Source organism: Solea senegalensis, linkage group LG20 (genome assembly GCF_019176455.1).
Source record: "Solea senegalensis isolate Sse05_10M linkage group LG20, IFAPA_SoseM_1, whole genome shotgun sequence".
Lineage (NCBI taxonomy): Eukaryota > Metazoa > Chordata > Actinopteri > Pleuronectiformes > Soleidae > Solea > Solea senegalensis.
The window spans coordinates 5,764,293-5,785,536 of NC_058039.1; the positions used below are offsets into that span (position 1 = coordinate 5,764,293).

General features: G+C 42.5%; 3 protein-coding genes and 1 long non-coding RNA gene across 6 annotated transcripts; all 4 read left to right on the forward strand.

Moving 5' to 3' along the window:
- Positions 1-1,459: 1,459 nt before the first annotated feature.
- Positions 1,460-2,889, forward strand: s100a11 (S100 calcium binding protein A11). Its single transcript, XM_044052980.1, has 3 exons — positions 1,460-1,551; positions 1,635-1,782; positions 2,599-2,889. Exons 1-3 carry the CDS (start codon positions 1,475-1,477, stop codon positions 2,719-2,721), a joined length of 348 nt encoding a protein of 115 aa, XP_043908915.1. The 5' UTR covers positions 1,460-1,474; the 3' UTR covers positions 2,722-2,889.
- Positions 2,890-5,350: 2,461 nt separating this feature from the next.
- s100u (S100 calcium binding protein U) lies at positions 5,351-12,344 on the forward strand. The gene is made up of 3 exons (XM_044052956.1): positions 5,351-5,502; positions 8,024-8,154; positions 8,316-12,344. Exons 2-3 carry the CDS (start codon positions 8,035-8,037, stop codon positions 8,865-8,867), a joined length of 672 nt encoding a protein of 223 aa, XP_043908891.1. The 5' UTR covers positions 5,351-5,502; positions 8,024-8,034; the 3' UTR covers positions 8,868-12,344.
- Positions 12,345-12,618: 274 nt separating this feature from the next.
- Positions 12,619-15,309, forward strand: s100s (S100 calcium binding protein S). 2 transcript variants are annotated; one of them, XM_044052013.1, is made up of 4 exons: positions 12,619-12,673; positions 13,716-13,764; positions 14,106-14,259; positions 14,584-15,309. In XM_044052013.1, exons 2-4 carry the CDS (start codon positions 13,751-13,753, stop codon positions 14,773-14,775), a joined length of 360 nt encoding a protein of 119 aa, XP_043907948.1. In that variant the 5' UTR covers positions 12,619-12,673; positions 13,716-13,750; the 3' UTR covers positions 14,776-15,309. The 2 variants fall into 2 exon arrangements, with proteins under 2 accessions (XP_043907948.1, XP_043907949.1); XM_044052014.1 differs by lacking the exon at positions 13,716-13,764 and having other exon boundaries at positions 12,626-12,673.
- A 2,885-nt stretch (positions 15,310-18,194) lies between these two features.
- On the forward strand, positions 18,195-20,872 carry LOC122786021. Of its 2 annotated transcripts, none has more exons than XR_006362389.1 (3): positions 18,195-18,260; positions 19,035-19,140; positions 19,229-20,872. It is a non-coding gene; the product is annotated as an uncharacterized LOC122786021 (long non-coding RNA). The 2 variants fall into 2 exon arrangements; XR_006362390.1 differs by having other exon boundaries at positions 19,058-19,140.
- Positions 20,873-21,244: the final 372 nt, after the last annotated feature.

Here is a 21,244-nt window from a genome sequence, read left to right on the forward strand (position 1 = left end):
TCTTGCTGTGATTTTAGAGAATGTAAACGATCTGTGTCAAAGAATCCGAAGGTGTTGTGTTTGTGGAAATGTGTCACTGCTGAAACGTTCACATGCAGCCATGTGTGACTTGTATGTGGCGGGAAGTGGAAGTGTTGGTATGACGGGCATTTGTTATCACAGCCATGATGCTGAACTGAGATATTTACAACTCGATTAAATACTCTGAGCACGTACACAAACACCAAACACTGACTTCCTGCCTGATTTCACATGAGAGAGTATGTGGCGGCCGGTCACTGACCCGAGCTGAATAAGAATGTAAGAGGTGATGGCGAACACGTCCGAGAGTTCTTGTCATTCTTTGACTTCTACAAACATGTCGTCACGCAAGCGTGTTCTGCATATTTTTGTTTCTTTATTTCCAGCTGCTCCTCTTGGTGTTAGCTTCCTCTCAGCAGAAGCATTTCTGCCTTGTCAAGGGGGGGAAAAAGAGGACACTGAATGATATTAAAGGTACAGTGTCCCCACCTCACCTTTCACTTCCAAGTGTGTTGGAGAATCCATGTAGTCTATGGCAGTCTAAGTTTTCAAAAAGTCACTTTTTGCTATTCATGTGTTTGTCATTATAGAGGTTGCGTATATCTGTAACTGAAGTGTAGACGTCTCTAATTCCAGTTTCAGATATCCACGACATCATTATGACTATGTGAAACTTGAAGATCTCTAAAAAGAACAATGTAGATTATTATATTCTTCACCCACCAATCTACCTGCTACCACTTTCTCCTCCACATGAGGGTCACGGGTGTCAATCTCAGCTGACATCACCAGTCTATCACATGGATATACAGACGGTCAACCATTCACTCTCACGTAAATTGTAAATAACTGCCAGATATTAAAAATTATTCTGGAAAACTTAGTTACAGGACATTTTCTGGCCTTTTTATGGTTAAAATAGGCAAGAAAAAAAAAAGGTCAGATTTCGAGGTGTTAAAGGGTTAATTTTACACACTGGACCTTTAAATTCTACATGGTTTCCCAACTACAAAATATCAATCAGACAATAAAAAGAAACAACGCAACGATAAGAGACAAAAATAGCGCTTTTCCCGTCTTTCTGAACACTCACATGTACCCGTGTAACCAGCCAGATAATCATGACACAGTGTGACACTGTCTTTCTCCTGAGTGCCGTATCATTTGACTCATGTTGTGTATAAACTAATTAGTGCTTAGGCATGCACGATTCTCTGGCTCGATTAGAACGGCCTGACAAAGATGTTATCAGTAAATCCCCTGCTGGTTTTCTGCAATCATCGGTACAAATTTGCCCTTTGTGGGTCACACACACGGAGTGGCAGTTTTGGTGCGTGTGTGTGGTGGAAATCGTGCAGATAAGGCCCGGCTGTAGGATGAGGGAGAAGAGGGCAGGTTTGCGTGTTTTCCGCTGATGTGTGCACCGGTGAGCAGAGATGAAGCATATATATATATGTATATTCAGAGAGGTGCTGTCAGTGTGGAAGAACAAGGTTCCCGGTACCTGCTCGCTCATCTCCAACACAACAGGTAAGATTTCAACAGCTGCTTCTCACCACATGTTTGGGGGCGGCTTCATTGAGGTCATTGTTTGTTTGTTTGGACTCTCTTAGGTCTTCTGCACAAACAGTCATGGAAGCTGCTATCGACACCCTTGTCAGCCAGTTCAAGGATTTTGCCGGGAAAGACGGGTCGGCCGGCACCCTGAGCAAAGACGAGTTCCAGAGCCTGATGACTTCTCAGCTGCCCAACTGTGCCAAGGTACGTCCCTTTAAAATGTGTCCTGCTGATTTCAGTCAGCTTCACGTCCAGTGCACCTTCACACATTTAAGGTTTGGTGTATTATGCAACATTAATCATCACCACAGTGTTACATGGGACAGAAGTGCAACAACTTGTGTCAACAAAAATAAATCATGTTCACTTTCAGACAGGATTTATATAACATGCTACTTCGGCCTGTGTGATGCATCCCAGTTTACTTGGCTACAGGTTTTTAGTACTGCATGGGTGCTGTGATACGTGATGTAGAAAGGACTCCACATACAACATGTTGATTTATTTTCAATAAATTATTTGATGTTGTCTGCTTTATACTATCATTTTGTTGCCATTCACAAAACTTTCATACACCTCGTTTTCCTATCACTCATCTTTTCATACCAACTCACACGCTGCCAGCACAGCCGTCAGGAGCAACGTGGGGTTAAGTGTCTTGCCCAAGGACACATGGGCATGTAGACATGGAGCTGGGAGTCAAACTTGCAACCTTTAAGATGAAAGACAACTTGCTCTACCATTGAACCACTTTGTCTGGTTAACAGATATTCTTAAAATATGATGTATAGTGTAATGTTTGGTGTGGTGTAGGTTTGATTTCTATTTTTCTTTGTAGTACACTGACCAATTATATTATATGCTATGAAAACACAGATGACAGATTTTGTTCTATTTTCTTTTATGTCATTAGTTTTATTTCACATCTTTATTACTACATTTCACCATTAGGTGGCAGGCCAGCTGCAGCTCAGAGTGATCTTGTATTGATCAGCTTCTCCTCTCTGTGTTCACCTGCAGGACCTCAGCATTGACCAGCTGATGGGCTCGCTGGATGAGAACAACGACGGGGAGCTGACTTTCTCGGAGTTCTGGCAGCTGATTGGAAAACTGGCGAGTCAGCGGGGCGGCTTCAGTCAGTAGACCTTGCGGAATTGTGCAACAACCAATCAACTCAATTTAAATCATCCAGCTGTAAACTCGAGGGCCTTTGGATTCTGTCATCACTCCAGCAGTGGATCGTGTGTAACTGTTTATTTAACCATACGCTGAATGCAGGGGACATTGAATTAAAGGCCTCACTGTGTTCAACCCCAAAGCTTCCATCACTGTCTATGTTCACCGTGTTATAAACTCATCGGACTGCATGACAGCTTTCTTGTAGAGGCATGTAATCCTATAGAACTTAGAAGTGCTGGTGCATTGTTGCCCCTCCATACATGCAGCGATGCAAAAGCATTGTTTAAACTGCATTGCACATAACTTTTGTCAAAGTGGTTGAAATTCATTTAACTCAATGTTTATTCTGAAGTAACAAAATGGTAGACAAGGTTCTGGAAGTTTTCAAAATGTTTCAAACATTTTTGACAAAGTGGTCTTCAGTGTCATGTTCCAAGAGACTTGTACTGTAGACCCAAGGCATCACATGTTGTGTTTCAATGAGGACATTTGGGATTTGTGTTTTTAAACTACATTGTGCCAAAGTTAATTCTTGGTGTTATGTCACTTTGTATTAATTCTGATGTCTAGACAGAGTTATGTGTGCTGGCACACTCCCCAGCTCTTTGTTAGCCTATAGGCCTGTTTTAATTTAGTGAGAGAGAGAGAGAGGGAGAGAGATTTTGAGAATGTGGATCTTTTTTGAGTAAATATGACCTTTCTATCCAAATTACACATGCAAAGGTGCCTACGCGGGAGGAGTGATGATGAGAAAATGAGTCACCAGCAGCAAAGTGAGACTAAATAAGTGGGGCACCAATTTACTGTGCACTGGTACATGAGTGTCACTACAGGGGGAAGGTCCTTTAGTTAGCAGCAAGGAGCTTCCCACTTACTCATAGAAAGGAGCTCTGGCAGTGAGATTTAATCTGTGTGGGGGGGAAAATAACTCAAAAAGCCCTTTTAAGAATCTGGCATGGTCGCTTCATGTCTTGTACCAACTTTACCACCCACTCAGGCTTTCTGGTGATGAGGAGTGGGCTGTTGCAAGAGCCAGCTGTGAAAAGATCAGCACTCATTTAAAACCTTTACTGTCTCCTGTGTTTGTAAAAGTGTTCACAGTATATAACACAGAATATTGTGGAAAATGCAGAATCTGGGGTTCAAGGCTTCATCAGGATGAGCTCACCTATAAACAGTCGGTGTGATGGAGACTTTTAGAAATGAAATATAGGAAAGATAAAAGCATTAATTGTTGATTTTTAGAAACGAATAAAGGATATTTCCCTGTTATCATTAAGGGTCAACAGATTGGAGGTATTCCAGTGCAGAAAAGTGAAGTAAACGTCCAGTTTTAGTCTGACTAAGACAAGAATTTGGTTTTCTTAATGTCACGTAAACACGTTAATCCCACTAAAATCGAGCTAGTCTCAATTGGACTAACATACGAGACTAACATGGATAGTGCGACTAACATGGATAGTGCGATTCATAGTCTGATTACTTCTGCATGTATGCGCTTAGTCAGACTAGGGTCCAACTTTATGAAATCATACAGTGGCCACGTCACAGCAACCACAAGAGCCATGCTCCATCCAACGTATATCACATTAACATCTACAGCAGGTCCATCTCGCCGCTCACTCTTTGTTTTTCTGTGTAGAGATCAATACGCAATAGCTTATAGAGAGATACAGCGCCACCTACGGTTTCTCCTCTGCATGTATACAAGTTAATTGTTGCCTGTCTTAGTCGGACTACTTAGCTGGATTAAACTGTGCATGTAAATGTTCTGAGTGCCCTTAGAGGAAATGATATTCAGCGATGTATAGAAAACGTGTGTATCTCTGTATAGGTGTACACAGGAGTGTGGGAATGTGTGCAGGAGGTGGCCTTTTCATTTTCGCCCCTGCCCTTTCAAACGTCTGTACACGCCACTGGTTAAAATCTACAAATATCTCACTATCTTTCTGAGTTATTATTGTTGTTATATTAGGTCTATGTCTAAGTGCCAAAAGCTCTGTCAGTGAATGATTTATGGTGCTTCAGTGCTTTTTGTATTTATTCCATGTTTGATCACGTTTCATTATTTTATATTTTATTATTTATTATTGTATGTATTTATTTGTACTGTTTGTATTGTTGTATGTGTGATCTCTTTGGTGGCAAATAAGATGAGTAAAGTTCCTCTGATCTAATAACGTAAACATGTTTGTATGATGTCTTTCAGTTTCAAAGTGGCTTTATTTTTTGTGTGCTCACATTTAATTAGTTTTTTTTTTTAAAAAAACGTTTTGAAAAAGATTGAGACCTGGTGCAGATGAAGTAATCCCACCCAGCCCTGTCTCCTCGTCCCTGCAGTTGACGCCACACCAAGCCACAAACCAGGCCAGCAGGCGTGAAACTGTTCAAATCAGACGTGACGCGAAACAGCTGGCTCGTGGAGCCAAAGATAATTCCGATAAAATAACAAAGTTGAGTGTTTTTGTTACACTTTTCGTTCCGCTTCCCTGAGAGCAAGAGCCGCGCAATTCCACATTCCCAGTTCTCCCTCGCACTCTTCCAGGTACACGCCCTTTGACTTGTCAGGGGGAAAAGTTTTAAGGAACGAAAAAAAAAAAAAACCAAATCACGGAAGAGATTCTGTAGTCCTACTAGTTTGGCAAGTTCTCTGGGCGCAAAGCAGCGTAGAAAGGCGGAGGAGAGGGCAGAAACTCCCAATTTGTGCACATTTTTACACTGCTCTTGTCCCGCAGACGGTATACGGTGAGTGTAATGCGTCTCTCTGAATTCTTTACAGTTTCTCCTCCGTGTGAGCTCTGACTTTGCTCCTGGTTTTTGCCACGTTTCGGTGGAAGGCTTCACTCCTGCAAGAGCCATCCCATGAAAGTTGGCCGCGGTGTAACCGCAGGACGGTTACAGTCACTGTCGTACTCTCAACTTATTTGGCTCCCGTTGCACTTTTGTAAATAAGTAATTGACAGTAGTTTGTGGCAGTTTGGCTGTTGGTTATTTTTCTGTACCTTTTTTTTATTTTCAGGTTTTTCACTGCCATATGCTCTCGCTCCCTTTCCCTCCTTCTCTATCTGTTTCAGTTTCTCTGGGTGATATTTGATATGTAGATTATATCCTTTGTTAGGTTGAGGATCGACTTTAAACACCTTGTGGAAAACTGAAGTGGCAGTAGATGACACCCGGGCCGCGCGTAAAAAGCAAGTTTTTGCGCAAAATCAACATTTTTGCGCACAGTACGCTTCCTATTAAGGGGCCCACTAGAGTGACAGCTTGGCTCGCTGAGTGGATTTTTGCTTGACGTTGCTCGCTACTGTTTTTTGTCATTCTTGAAATTGCTTGTGGCGTCAGCGACGGCGAGTCCGGGTAAAACCTGTGGTTCGTCGACACCGTTGCGCACGCGTTTCAACGTGCCGCGGAGACTCGGATGATAGACAGCCACTGCCCCTCCGCGCAGCGCAGTTTACAGCCACAACCTGACTTGTTCCTCTGTTAATATTTCATGACACACGAGCGGTAGTATAGTCATTACTCTGCGCACGTACCGTATCACGTTCGCCCATTTGGAAATGGAACACTCCTTCCTCGGGCTCGGGAGGGAAATGGGAAACCTCTGCTTGAAGACCTGTATATTTAATTATTTGCGCAGTTTTGGGCAATTTAAGACAAATAATGGGTATTGCTTTGTGTAATGAGAATGCCGTGACTACGTCTGTGGAAACTGGGGCGCACGTTGGCACTTCAAAGGCAGGCAGCCCCCCGCCTCCAAACGGTGAATGTGTGAATGGACAAAAATGTCCATCTAAGAAATAAAGAAGTGTATTTGCTGTTGGGTGTTTTTGGTTGGGACACACTAAGAACCATTATGGCTCCTGTGTGTGTGTGTGTGTGTGTACAAGCTGCTGGCTGCTTGTGAAGAGGGTGTGTCACTGGTGCAGGAAGAAGTCCCCTCAAGTTCCTACAAAACACAGGCCTTGCCTCTAACATAACACAATCAGACAAAAGACAACATGAGGGAATGGATTATTGTTTCATGTGTTGTTTGAGTGAGCGCTGGTAATATCATGACTTTTACTCAGCTGCTACACGTTGGTTTGTGATAGCGTGGGGTCAATCATAGTTCAGTTGGTCACCTGTTGAAATCTGAAAAGGGTAGATTTGAATGGTGCCGTATGCCACACCTACAGTATCAGAGCTCACCGTGTCCCATGCGTTTACGACACTACAGCAGACACACGCTCTATATGCTTGTGGCGACTGCTCAGCTGGAGGTTGTTCCAGTGTGACGTGGAGGAGAACAGGAGACGCTGTATTAATCTGCTGTTTACAAATGACCGCTCGGCACACGAGTGCAAGAAGACACCCTCAGTGAAACATGGAGTCAGCCATATGTGTGTGTGTGTGTGTTTGTGTTGTCCCACCAGTGTCAACTCCTGTGTGATCTGCAACATTTTGAAGACTGCAGCTGACAGACGAGTATGGTCAGCTCATCATGTCCCTGCTCGGTGTTAGCCTGTAAATTCCTGTCTAAGTGAGCTCCACAGGCAGCAATGAATGGAATTCCTGCAAAGACGCGTCACCCACTGGCATGTTTTAGATTATCTACACTTTCGTCTCAGCCCAAAAAATTCAATTATGTCTGAAGTCAGGAAACATGTTTACGTTTGAATATGTGCGCATGTTTTCTTTTTTTTTTTTTAAATATATAAGCAGATAGCTGCCAGTGTGTAACCCATATCAAGGCCTATTGTCTGGTACATGAGGATGTGTGTGTACTTGTGCATTGCAGTGTGAAGGCAGCGTTTTGAGCAGAAGAAAGGGCAGCAGAGTGAAAACACGGATGAGACAGTGGCACTGAAAGAGAGAGGCAGGTACAGCTGGTATGAGAAAGAGAGGGAGAGACAAAGAAAGAAAGGGAGAGAGAGCGGAACAGACAAGGACTAGGTAATCCCTTTGGTAATCTGAAGCCCAGTTGCCTCGGCTGCTTCACTAGATCAGATGACCTATCAAAGATCAGAACTTCCATTGTGCACGAGTACTTGTCTCTTGCTCAGACTCCCTCTTCACCCTCTTCTTTTATATCACGTCACCATCCATTCTTTATTGTGGCCTCGGAGTTAACACCTAAAACGAGAAAGGCTGGTGTAGATTCAGGGAAATCCTCTTTTTCATGCACATTACTTAAATGTGCTATCTATCTATCTAGCCATACTATCCATCCAAATATCTGTCTGTATGTCTCACATAACTGTCTTCAACTTTGTCCTTTTCCCAGAGAGAGGAGACATGGAGGCTGCTATTCAGACCCTGGTGAAGGTCTTCCTGCAATCATCCAAGAAAAAGGAGAGTCTGGGAAAGAAAGAATTCCAGTCTCTCGTCAAGTCCCAGCTCAGCAACATCATGTCGGTTAGGAAAATTTCATTGCACTTTTTACTACATTATGTAACTGCCTCGCTGAAAAGCAGTAATACTATAATAGTGTGTGATCATTTCACCAGTGAGTTTCCACTTAGAGTTGTCTATCGTCATGTTTGGTTGTCTCATGGTTGTGTTTGCCCACCATGCAGGGCACAGACAGCAAGGAGGCGGTCAGCAACATGGGTCAGGAACTGGATGCAAACCAAGACGGCAAGGTTGGCTTCGATGAGTACATGAAGCTGATTGGCTACCTGGCAGTGTCGTACAGCGAGCAGCATGTCCTCAATAACGAGAACTGTGCTCAAAAGGCTGCTTCTGGACAAGTGGCCCAAAGTGTTCCTGACAAAGAGGAGGTGAAACCAGAGGCAAATGCAGAGGCAAAGGAGGAAGCCAAACCAGAAGCAAATGAAGAGCCGAAGGCCGAGTCCTCTGCTGAAGTAAAAGTGGAAACAAATGCAGATGCAAAGGCAGAAATAAAGGAAGAGGGAGAGACGCAGCCCGACGTCGCACAAGAGGAGCCGGCAGCGGCGCCGGCGGTGGAGGTGACGGCAGCGGCGACGGAGGTGGCGGCAGTGACAGTGGAAGTGGCGACGAAAGAAGAAGTGGTGGAGATAACCGAAAAGGTGGAGGAAGCTGCTGAGAAGGTGGCTGCAGCTGTGGAGGAAGAGGTGGAGAAGAAGACAGAGGAGGCAACCTCATAGGGGACAATCCATTCCTTCACACAGAAACGACACACTACACTTACATTAAACACTATACAATCAATAGAAATACCAGAAGCAATTTTGTAAGCCACTAAAGAGTTTGTTTTTTTTAATTAAAAACACATAAAGTTGATATACACAATATAGGTGAAAGTTCAAACACTACAAACCCAGCTCTGAAGAAAGCCCATTCCTTACACATGACGAATAATACGTGTACATGACAATAGAATTACTACTTTATAGTGCTAGTTACCACTATGTTCATATGTACAGCATGTGCATCCCACTATATAGCACATTTACCTCATCACGATAACACACTATGATTGCATGCAGACACACACACAGTCATGTGCATGCCAGACCCCTGTGAAAACTTCACTGAAAAGTACGATGTCCTTGCACACGCTGCATTTTAACCACTACACCACTGCAGACAAGGCGTCTAGTTTAAATCATGTCCTCATCTCACTTGTAATCCTAATCTGGGGCTCTTCTTCCACGTTTGCGACACACAGCCTTGCATATTTCTAATGGCTTGAACATAGTTTGACATTTAGGGGCATATTCGGATGAGCTTTCTTGCCAAAAATCCGTAAAGAGGCAAACTACAACCACTCTGGGCTACAGCCATGTTGCGTTACCTGCGCTAGCATGAAGACTGCTACTCTCGCTCTGTCCAGCATGAACGCAAAGCTCCTTCCAGCACCTTTTTAAAGCACATGTGTGGTTTCTGTGCGGTTTGTTTTAGTCTATATTTCTGCTTTTCTACAAATGAAACAAAAATATTTTCTACAGTATTGTGAGTTCAAGAGCTGCAGATCTCGTTTTCCCCGAGACAGAGCCAGAGTAGCAGTCTTTACGCTAAGCTAAGCTAACTGGCCACTTTTGAAGAAGAGGAGTTTCAATCCTCTCAGGTGACACTTGGCAAGAAAGCAAATTCATGGGAATCCCCAAATCTTGAGCTATTCCCACTATGAATGAAAATGATCTGTCAATAACACATTTTTTTTTAACATTCTCATCTTTTAACTGGCAGTGCTGTGGAGCTGATTTGGCATGACAATAAACATATTGTTTTGCTAAAGCCTTGTATTCAGCTCATTGTAATTGTGTACTCAATGCCCCATCACACCCACTTCTCTCTTTTATTTTGCTTCACGGGCTCTCTGTCTCTTTCTTCTTCTTTTTTTCCCCTCGTTTTCCTTGTAATTCCCAGCGAGGTTTGCGTCATATATTCTCTGCACTTGTTGTCAGCCATGGAATTGGAACTGGAAGATCAGGCGTGGCCGCAGCTAAATAATTAAGGTTTAAGAATGGAACCCACACCTAAGGACCCTTGAGGTCAAAGGGAGCCTAAAATAGTCCTATGGGAGCGAAATGGTCACCAAAGGAGCAAGTCAGAGAAGGTGTCCGTGCAACCTAATCCACCTTGATTAGCACTGGTAGACAACACCAAGAGTTAAAGAAACACGTAACAGGTGGTGGTGGCACGTTTTGTCTAAAATACTCTGGGGTATAGTTAGTGCATATGGTGTTGTGTTTTTGCAAACCATGCTATTAAAATGGTCAGTTTCTACTTACTGACCTACAAAGGTGCTGGACTGTAGAGGTGCGTTGGAGTGTTTTTTTGCGTGGTGTTTTCTGTTGGTTGTAGCACCAGTTGCTCAAGCTTGTTTTTTTGTCAGTTGCATTGTGACACAATGTGGAGAAGCATTGGGAAACTACTGGATTAGGCATTTCACGGCCAACGCGCCCTGAGACACGAGCAATTACATGAAAAATAATCCTGGCCTCCACCGATACTCCCCATTGGACAAGGTGTTAGTGTCAGAGTACTGAGCCATCCATATGATTCTATGTGGTGTTATCTGTTTTACAACAGGCTAATAATTACATGTTGCATGCTATTGGAAATGTATTTGCTCATATTACCATTGTATTACCTTAACTGTGGCCATTATTTAAGTTCTACATGGCCTCTTTATATATACCTACTTTTAACCTAATCCCTTGTTGTTTGGACCACTATGGAGATCACTTGAAACATTGTCCTTTGTCACATTACCGCAGTTTGTTAATTACAATTTAATGATTTGCAAATTGTCTCATCATCAATAATGCAGCCATGAGAAAAAGGCTTGTGTTGCAGGATTATATCATAGGTCCACCTGGCCGCCGGCGTAGTGCCTAAGGCGGACCCCTGCACCATTCTGGCACGCTTTCAAAATGCACACCTCATGCACTGTAACTGCACCAGGTATTTCAAACTGCTCGGCAACAAAATGGTCAGCGCAAATAAACTGAGTCATGTTGGTTATCCTGCTTCACCGCGACACTCCCATTGCAAATAGACTCTGCTCAGACTTCACACTCACTCGTATACAGTCGTGTGCTGTGTTTCCTGCATGATCTTACAACTACTAACAAGACATTTCTGGCAATTTAGACTCTACTATTAGTTCTTGTATCAACACCTATATAGTTTTTACATAAAAATATGTTCTAAATATGGTACTTCCTGTGAACAATGGAAACATATCACTCTTGCACCATCTACAGCCCGTTTCATGTTCATTGCATCTTTTAGCCATTCATACCATACATATATACAGTATATATATACATTATATACACTTGTTGTATATAGACACTCTGCCAAACTACATACCATCTGCACTCTTTCCCATTGGCCAGGTGCGTTTGTGTGTTCTTTCTTTGCTCTCACTTGTCATAAAACAAATGATGCTAAGTAGAAACTGGATCAAAGCTAAATTCACTTTGCTGATTTGTTGAAATAACTTGATTTGCACTCGCAGCAGACCTGGGCTTGACATCATCTGGAATTGTTGTATCTCAGCCAGCTAATGTTTTCTTTTAATCAGCTTGGAAAAGCAGATGGACGGAGCGAAGCATGAGCATTTCTCTCAGAGAGGCTCAACTGTCTGTATTGGCAGTTTTTTTCATTTACTGTCCCATAGAGAAAACCCCACCCAGCCTTAACTCCGTCTAGATTAAAAACATGTTGTAACCAAGCACAGCAGATTTGCAGCAGGGAGTGTTTGCAGCCAGATTTTCATCATCACACACAAAAAAAGTCTCATTCAGTGAGACACAGTAGATGAATATAAAAGAATCCACCCAGTGGGTTTAATAAGTGTGAATACAAGAATATGGATGTGCTCTTAAGGCTCATTTGGTTATTTGTGATTATGAGACCATTCCCAGGACATTGTGCAGGCTTTAATCTTTGTACATTGATGTGCTCTTTTGTTTTTTATATCCTGCCAATTACTAGAGGGTGTGTGTGTGTGTGTGTGTGTGTTTAGCAGTTGGACTCATTTCAGTCCACTTGTCAATTCCAGCAAACTCCACTATGCAAATATTTCAACTTCATATGTAACGCTGTATCATTTTTGCTTATTCTATGTAACATGTAATGGCTAATATTAAATAAAACTGTGAAGATAACATGTTTTCATTGGAATTGGCTTGATTTATTTGGAGATTCGGATCCAGTGTGTGTGTGTGTGTGTGTGTGTGTGTGCGTGCATGTATAGGTGTGATGATGGAGAGATGAAAGAAGAGAAAGCACCTGGAAAAAGGGAGGAGGGAGGGAGGGAGTGAGATGCAGTGTGAGTGTACATTAAGTGGGTGACGGAATATGGGGGGGAAGGAAGGAGGGGGGTGAGGGAGTCGGGTTATATTTAAGCCACTGACAAACTCTCCCTGTCCATCCCTATCCATCTCTGTCGCCTGCACCTCTTCAGAGACAAAGAAGGCCCTTCATCAACACTCAGGTAAGACAGACACCTCAGAGGGATTTCTTCACTGTACTTTCTCCTCTCTGTCTCGTGAAGGCTTCATGATAACGTATCAACTTAAAATGTCAAAAGACCTTTAGAGCGTTGAGACGCCAGCGAGTGGAAGCTCATCACAAGTTTTGCTTAAAGAAAACAAAAAAAAACAACTGCTTGCTCTCTGTTGACGAGTGTAAGCTTGGAGAGGAACAAGAAATATGGAAACAAGTGATGCGCATAGGGATTTGTGTCGGTACAATGTTGTATGAAATAATATGCCATTAATATAGTATATATATAGAGTCCAACATGTACAATGTAGCAATTTAAAATGCCTCATTAAAATACAGTTTTATTACACGTCTCTCAACATGGATCTTGTTCCTTCCTCAATATTACATTGAGCATTTGAATTACCACCATACCCAATATTGTGTTACTGTGTCGCCATGGTTTCCTATTGTAATGTGTCAGTCAGTGAAACAGATGACCCCTATAGGTTTTCCAGGTAGCCAGCTTTGGTGTCCGCTCACCTCCTCTTTTGTGTCCGCTGCCTACAACTCTGACCTCTTCGTTGACAAAACTCCACAGCATGACAGGAGGCAATAACCGGTGACTGACATCAGCATCCGTGCGCTTTTGTAAATGCTGATTAGCTAATAAATCATGCACGTGGAGATTGAATGCTTCTGTCAGTATTATGTGTGCTTATGGATTAGCGTCGCAATAATGCCGCAAGACATTTATTATCTACAGGGTAGGCCACCGACACTTTGAACCTGAGCGTTAAAGCTGAATGTGGCTGAGTGAGAGTGGAAGTGAGTGAGTGAGTGAGTGAGTGGCCTTTTCTGTTTGGACACGATGCACACATGCCGGCACCTCAGGTTACTCGCTCTCTAGGTTTGTGGATGTGATTAGCCGATGAGTTACATCACGTCAACATCTCCACTGTTCTTACAGTTCGTACCATTTAAAAAAAAAAAAGTATTCACTGGGTCTCTGCATCATTGACAGTGACTTATCTGTGTCTGTGTGTGCACAGTCTCTCTCCACGAGTCCAGCACGAGAAGCACCACCATGCCGGACACAATGTGTGTAAGACTGACCTGTCCAAAGCTATCCTCCACCTTTCTATCGAAAACTCTGTAATGTACAACATAGTAAGATGTCTCTTTCACACACACACACACACACACACAAATTAGGGTCAGTAATAGCCTCTGCAATGCAAGCAGAGTGTTATTCGACCTGCTCTCTTCAAACAGGAAAAACCTCTCTGTTTTGGTCTACTTTCACCCATCTTCCTGTCCAACTGTCACTTTTTTCTTGGACGTGGCTTCACCCTTGATCGCTATGTGGCCGCACATGCATCGTGGGCTGGAGCGGGCATTTTGTAACAGCGGCTGACTCTTGCAACTCATGTGTTTCACAGCATGTCCAAGGAGCCCAGTTCCGACCTGGAGAGTGCCATGCAGATGCTCATACAGACCTTCCACAAGTACTCAGGGAAGGAGGGTGACAAGTTTACACTGAGCAGGGCTGAACTGAAAGAGCTGCTGGTCGAGGAGCTGGGCAGCTATTTAGGGGTAAGGAAAGAAGTGTGTGTGAAGAATTAGGATGCACACTAACATGCTGATGTAGTGTGCAAATATGTGACATGCAAGTGAAGGTATGCGCTCGCACATTCTGGCGTGCAAGTTGGAACACGCCTGTTTGGTTACACACACATTCTTGTACAGAATTCTCAAGGAAGACACTCACACACGGCCTCGTCCTCTAACCTTAATCATCGGGGTTAGGGTTAATTAAACACCTTAACCCAAAATGTCCCACAAAGATAGGTGAGCAAAGATTGTCTTCACAGCTTATAACAGACGTGTCATCGCTTTCTCTGTGTGCTCCACTGACAGAACTCCAAAGAAAATGAAGCCATTGAAAAGGTGATGAACGACTTGGACGCCAACAACGACGGTGAGGTGGACTTCACCGAGTTCATCATTCTGATGGGCGCCCTCACGGTTGCCTGCAATGACTTCTTCCTGGAAAAAACAGATGACAAGCCGAAAGATGGAGGCAAATCCGAGGCGGGGAAAACAGATTGAATCAGTGCAGGAGAGAAGAATGAGGGAAGTGGGGTGGTGGGGAGGGGGAGGAGGAGGAGGAGGAGGAGGAGGAACTGTAAATCAGGGGAGATAGAGAGCAGAGTTGGAACGGACATTTGTCTTGCACAATTTGTAAACACTACAGCAGATAGTTTATGGGTTCACAGAACACGGGTGCATTCAGCAGAAATGGTTTTTCCTCCTACAGCATATCCATAGCTTGTTGCAGTGTTCTACAATGAATGAGTGAGTGAGTGAGTTCACGCACAGAACGAAGAATATCCCAACGTATTCCAACTCAACATCGGCAGTCTCTCGTATGTTCCGAAGAAGAAGGCGCTGAGAAGAAGAGAAGTCGTTAGAGAGATATTTTTTAGGAGGATGTTTTGGTATTTCTTGCACGTTAGTATTTTGTAAACATATATTCATGTACTGTGGGTTACAGATTATTATAGTATTGTATGCACTCAGTGTTCTTTTTTTGGCTTATAACCAATGCATTCCCCACGATAATAAACGAGACATTTAACCAACTATTAAGTGTGGCATGTTTTTATTGTTTGATACTTTATCCCTTGTGATGCACGGGTATATTCATCAACTTTTCATTTATGAATCACCACACCTGGAAAAATGAAGTTGAAAGGTGCCGAGAGAAACAATGTCAGCAAAAAAGCATGTGTGTGTGTGTGTGTTGGGGATTCCCACAGAGTAAACTGCTCCAGTTCATACATCCTGCCAACAATATCCTGCAAGTCTTGTTCCACTAGATATAAGCTGACCCAGATGTTTGACTTGGCCCTGCATGGAAAACTTCTTCAAAAGAGGGAGACAGCGAGAGGAGAGAGGGCAAGAAAGAGAAGGGGTGAGGGTGTGTGGGAAGATAAGGAGAGGCTGTTTGTGTGCATAAGTGTGTGTCTGTGTGTGTGTGTGTGTTTGTGAATGAAGGAAGAGGCAGCACAGGGAGGGAGGGAGTGAATCCAATTTATGGAGTACATCAGTCAAGTATGTAACTTGGAAAGTGGTGGTATAATCACAGAGGAATGTTCAAGTTGCGTTGACTTTTAGTCAAAATCCCAAAGTGTGTGCGTGTGTGTCACTAACACACAGACACACAAACACACACACACATACACATCAGTAAATCAACATGTCGTCTTCTTCCGCCTTATTGAGTTTTATTGCTGTTCATCACTCCAAATGTGAGCAATACCTAGAAGCTTCTCTCAACCACGGGGATATCTTCATTTGTGAGTGAACAATGATGAGCTCAACAGTGTCTCTCTTCCCAACCTACAGCAGCTTTCACAAATGTATTCCATGTCAGTTTGTGGCAACGGGCGGAGCTCGTCCCTCTTTGTTTTCATTCCTGGAGCCGCTGTGTTCTCTGGAGGCGTCCTCTGATTGGACGGTTTGAATATTTGAGTTCGGCGTGCACGGCCTGCAGATAGGTAAACAATTCAAAACATAACAGCATCCACGGCTGTTAACCCTGATGTTACCAGAAGGGAAACAAACAAAGCTGTTAACAGCCTGAGTGTAAACTCAACACGGCTTCTTTCCAATGCAACAACAATTCAACTGTTGGAGCGATGAACGAGGGCCAAACACAGTCAACTGCTCCACAGCTGCAAAGTGCATTTGTGTAAATAAATGGGAGAGTCATTTAATGTGTCCAGTTACACACGACACAAGTATTTTTATTTTTAAATTCCACTGAAAAATGCACTTAATTAAGGCACTAAAGTAAATGCACTTAGCCACATTCCGCTATAGGAGTATTCACAATGTTAAGTGGCTTGTAATTTTAGTGTTTGGACTGCCAAGTACATCAGATCTATGCACTTACATTTGTGATAAATGAGTATTTAAGATGATACATATAGTTTGGCATCAACTTTAGTGCTTATTACAAGCAAGTAATGAGCAAGTACAAGGACTGATGTTTGTTCAGTGAACTGTGTGCGTCTAACTGAGGTGCATCCGTCCTTAGCCACAGTGAAACAGACGTCCTTCACGAGTAATGAGCACTTACTTAATTCTCAGTCACATGGCCTTTGCAACCACGCTGGGACACACAATGGCTTGAGGACGTCCTGCAAGCAGTATCTAAAAACACGCCTGACCTTACCAGCAGAGCCAGTTCAAAGTGAAACGCAAAAGTCTCTGCTGGCAGGCGTCACGTTTGTGAGGAAAGGAGACGAGCAACACAAAGCCAAGCCATGTCACTGGTCCGAAGCATCTGATAACGGCGGCAGGGGCACTTCGATTACCAGTGGAGCAGGTCAAGCGACACCCAGTTTAGAGCCACCATGCACTTCCATCAGCTGGAGTCAGGCAGCGAACATATCAAGCCTGAAAGGCAGCAGAGATTGTGTGACAGTGACACACACACACACACACACACAGGGACAGAATGAAAGTATACAGTAGCACAGGGGGATCCAGGTCTATATCATCGGATGATTCATTTCTTTCCAGGTGTAACTCACTCTCTTTTGGGTAGAATCTGAGAAGGTTCATGAAATGCATCTTGATAAAGGACCACAGGGAAACCTTCAGGCTATGATTCACAACAGAGGAGAAGTTACTTTGCAGCATACGATGTTAGACTTTACAGTTATATGTTCAGAGTGTGACATTTTGGAAGTCTTTGTTGGCATAAATGTGATAGACTACCAATACTTTTATTTGCATAGGTGTATAAACACTGTCAAATAATAATCGTTTGGTTGCAAAGGCAAGAGCAGCACTCTTGCCTTTGCAACAAGAAGACCTGCAGGTTTATGACCCGGTCAGAACAAGGACCTTTCTGCATGGACATTGCATGTTCTCTCTGTGTGTGCGTTTTCTTCCCACAGTCCAAAAGCATGCAGATTTTAGGATTGGGTAAAATGGACACTCTAAACTGACCATTGGAGTGTGAGTGTGTCTCTATGTGGCCCTGTCCAGGGTGTACCCCACCTTTTGCCCTATTTCAGCTGGGATTGATTGATGTGGAAGAAGAGGCAGAAGATGGATGGATGGAAAGGCCTTGCTTTAGCCAAAGCAAGGCCTTTCCATCCATCCATCTTCTGCCTCTTTGGCTCGGCTCCCATCTTGTTTCGGTTTTACAGCAGCATGCGTTTTGCATGTTGAAGCAGAAGTTTGTTACACAAACAAAGAAGAACAACATTCTTTCTAGTGTGTGAAGGTCACTGTAGTTCCATGATGCACTTGGGACAGGGAGGAATGAGGCAGATCATTTGTGCATTTGTTCAATCTGAGCATAAAACATTAAACATTTCTGAGCTGAAGTGTAATTTTAACACTTTCTGATTTAAACGATATTAAGTGTTATTAATGTCATTTGACAGGGTTGATCATGTCGGTGTTAAATCAACTCTGCAGCCGTGTAGTTAAGCCCCGCCCACCCATGCTTCACCACTTTGATTGGCGACAAGACAGGTCGACTCCATTTGCCTCCTCTCATACAGTTCTACACGGTAAGTGCAATTAAGTCAAACTTAACGTTACTGAAACTATCATAGTAATGCTGTTAACTGCACTATGTTCAATGAAACACCTACGGAGAATATATATATATATATATGTTTATTGCCAGGACTGAACAGCAAATGTGTCCAGGTTAGCTAAGTTAGCTATCAGTTTATGGTGATTCCATGAGACGACAAGGGTTTTCATTTTCATTCATTATTGTCATGACTATATGATTAAGGAAACAAAAACACGTATGAGACCGTTTTTATTCAATCTAATTTACTCTCTGATATATTTTGGGATAAATATGAACGATATGCCACCCTGTTATCATTCAGTCAAGGAACAGTATTACATTTGAAGAGTTTACAGCTAATTCTTCAGTTAAACTCTTTGTCTTCAGCACTTAACTCCGAGCAGTGTTACTAATCTAATCCTCTAGCGTTACTTTAACTCTGTTTTGTGAGTTGAAGAAGTAACTCTGGCATAAGTGTTAAATGTTTAACTATTTTGAAAGTGTTCATTTAACTTCTGAAGAGTGAGGAACTATATAAACTATATTAGTTTAAAACACCGTGTGGTTACACTAAAGTCTGTAATATAGATGAATGACATAATGTCATATTTAATGATGAATAAGTCATGTTTGTTTTGCTGGATGAAAAACGTTTAGTGTGGTTAGATATCACTGGTGATTGTACTGTGAAATAACTCTGACAGCAGGGATTTTATTTGAAAAACACAGTCTTCACTGTGTATTGATCTTTACTTTGTTAAAGGTATTTTACTACTTGGTCAACAGCCGGCGGGTCTTTGCCAAACAGGTGTCACGGGTCGCCTACAACCAATTCTTCAAAAGTCAACAACCAGCAGTTTATCCATGAGGTAACACAACATTTGTGGGAAGACTGAACCACATCTCTGGTTTAAGACAGATGACACCTGTGGGTAATTTTGTCTTTGTAAATTAAAGCGCAAACTCTTGGCATCAAATGGGAGCAAACGGTGATCGTGTCCTCCTGGTGAGTCAAGGAGAAGCAGGTGACAGACACATATCAGCCTCAGGTAACACCATCAGAGTGAGGAAGGTAAGAGAGAGGGGTGAATGATATGTAAGAATAGGAGGGAAGGAGAGAGGGATGGTGTCAGTTGCTCTTTTTTTCTTCCTTGACATTAAACGTCCTTGACATAGGTGTAATGATACTACTCTTACTCTTTACCTCTTCGTAACGCCACCTTCCTTTACCTTAGATCTACATGCAACAGACCTATATGTCATGTGTTTGTGTTCAATGCGATCCTCAGCTGAACCTAATCTTCCATATTCACTGAGCCGCTTTTAGCAAAATGGAGAACCAAACGGCCAAAACTACAATCATCATTTATCGTGGTCTCAGAGTTGCCGTCAGTCATTGATGGGTTGGTGATTCTCTCTCTCTCTGGGCCTCAACACTGACACAAACACCATCACCTTTATGGGATTTATTGGGATCAGAGTGACACTCACAGCAGATGTGCAACATTAACATTCAAATTAGCTTTTATTTGAATCGCTTCACAATGTTTGAACATCAGGGCTCCACATATCGAAAGACAATGGTGAAAATTGGATGGCAGGTGTGTCACCTGGTTTCACTGTTATGTGAGCACTGGCAAAAAAACAAAAAACACAAACCGGTTTTCCTTCACCACTGAAAAGACATGGCAACGGCAAACTGCCAAAAACATGAGACAACAAAACCTTATTTACATACAACGTGCCTAACTTTGGGCCACGTTGTCGACAACAGTGTTTTGGGTTACACTTGGAATATAAAAGTAAAAAAACAAGACATTATGTAGTGACTGGACTTCCCATTTTGCTGTTCCACATTTACACCTGAAATCAACACATGTAACATGTTACTTAAATAACCGCTTCAATTCATTTTTATGGGTGATTGACCTGAAGTGAACCTTGCTCGTCATGTAGGTTTTGTGAGGTGGTAAGAACTCTATGAAAAGTGTGTAACTTGATATGAAATACCACCGTTATGTCTTCTTTTTAACCAGTGGAAACAAGATAAATTGATATTTACTTCAGGGTCAATTGACTCCGTGTTCTGCATTACTGAAACACACAAATGTCTTTGTCTGCTCTATTTTTGCTAGTGATGCAACATCCCTGGTGCAAAGCTACGGTGTGCATTCATCGTTTACCCATTGGTGTAGTACACTCACAAATCTTTAATGTGAAAGAGATTTCAATGATGGCAACCAGGACCAACAAATGTTTTCAAAAAACTTTCTTTGTTTCTTTAAGTGATTGCAACATTGTTTTTTTTGTTTGTTTGTTTGGTTTTTTTTGGCAATATGGTCTTAAGAACAGCAATTAAGCTTTGGCAAACCTGGTTTCTTTTATGCTGATATTGTACTCATTCTTTTTTCTTTGTTTCCTCTACTGCAATAAATGTCATTCATTAATGGTCTGTAAATGAAAGACATTTGTTAACAAGTTTGAAAATGAATTGAATGCTTCCTTGATTATCTGAAATGATTATCTGAACACCAGAGATGAAACCAGTTTAGTTCTTGACATTAAAAGGCTCCAACTGTTGTGCAGCCGTTCCTGCTTCAACCACATTGCATTTTTGGTGAATCACTCACTCTTCACAGTGGAGATAATACAGTAGAAACAATGGCCTCATTCACGGTAATACAGAGGAAAGCCTCACAGACAGTGGTTACAAGTACAGGGGATAAGTTATAAAAAACTGCTATGGGCATACAACTGATAAAACAACTGGACTTTGATCATTCATTGATAAGTGTAATAATACGCCTATTTGCACGGATTTTAGCAACTTGGAACTTCAAGGACTTGTTTTGGCAACTTGGTGCAGTGTAGCAGCACACCCACCAGAGGGAGCGAGAGCGATAGTACTTCTTTATAAATGGAACTTTGCAACAATAAGTAACACATTTATCTGTTACTAGAGCCACAGTGGAT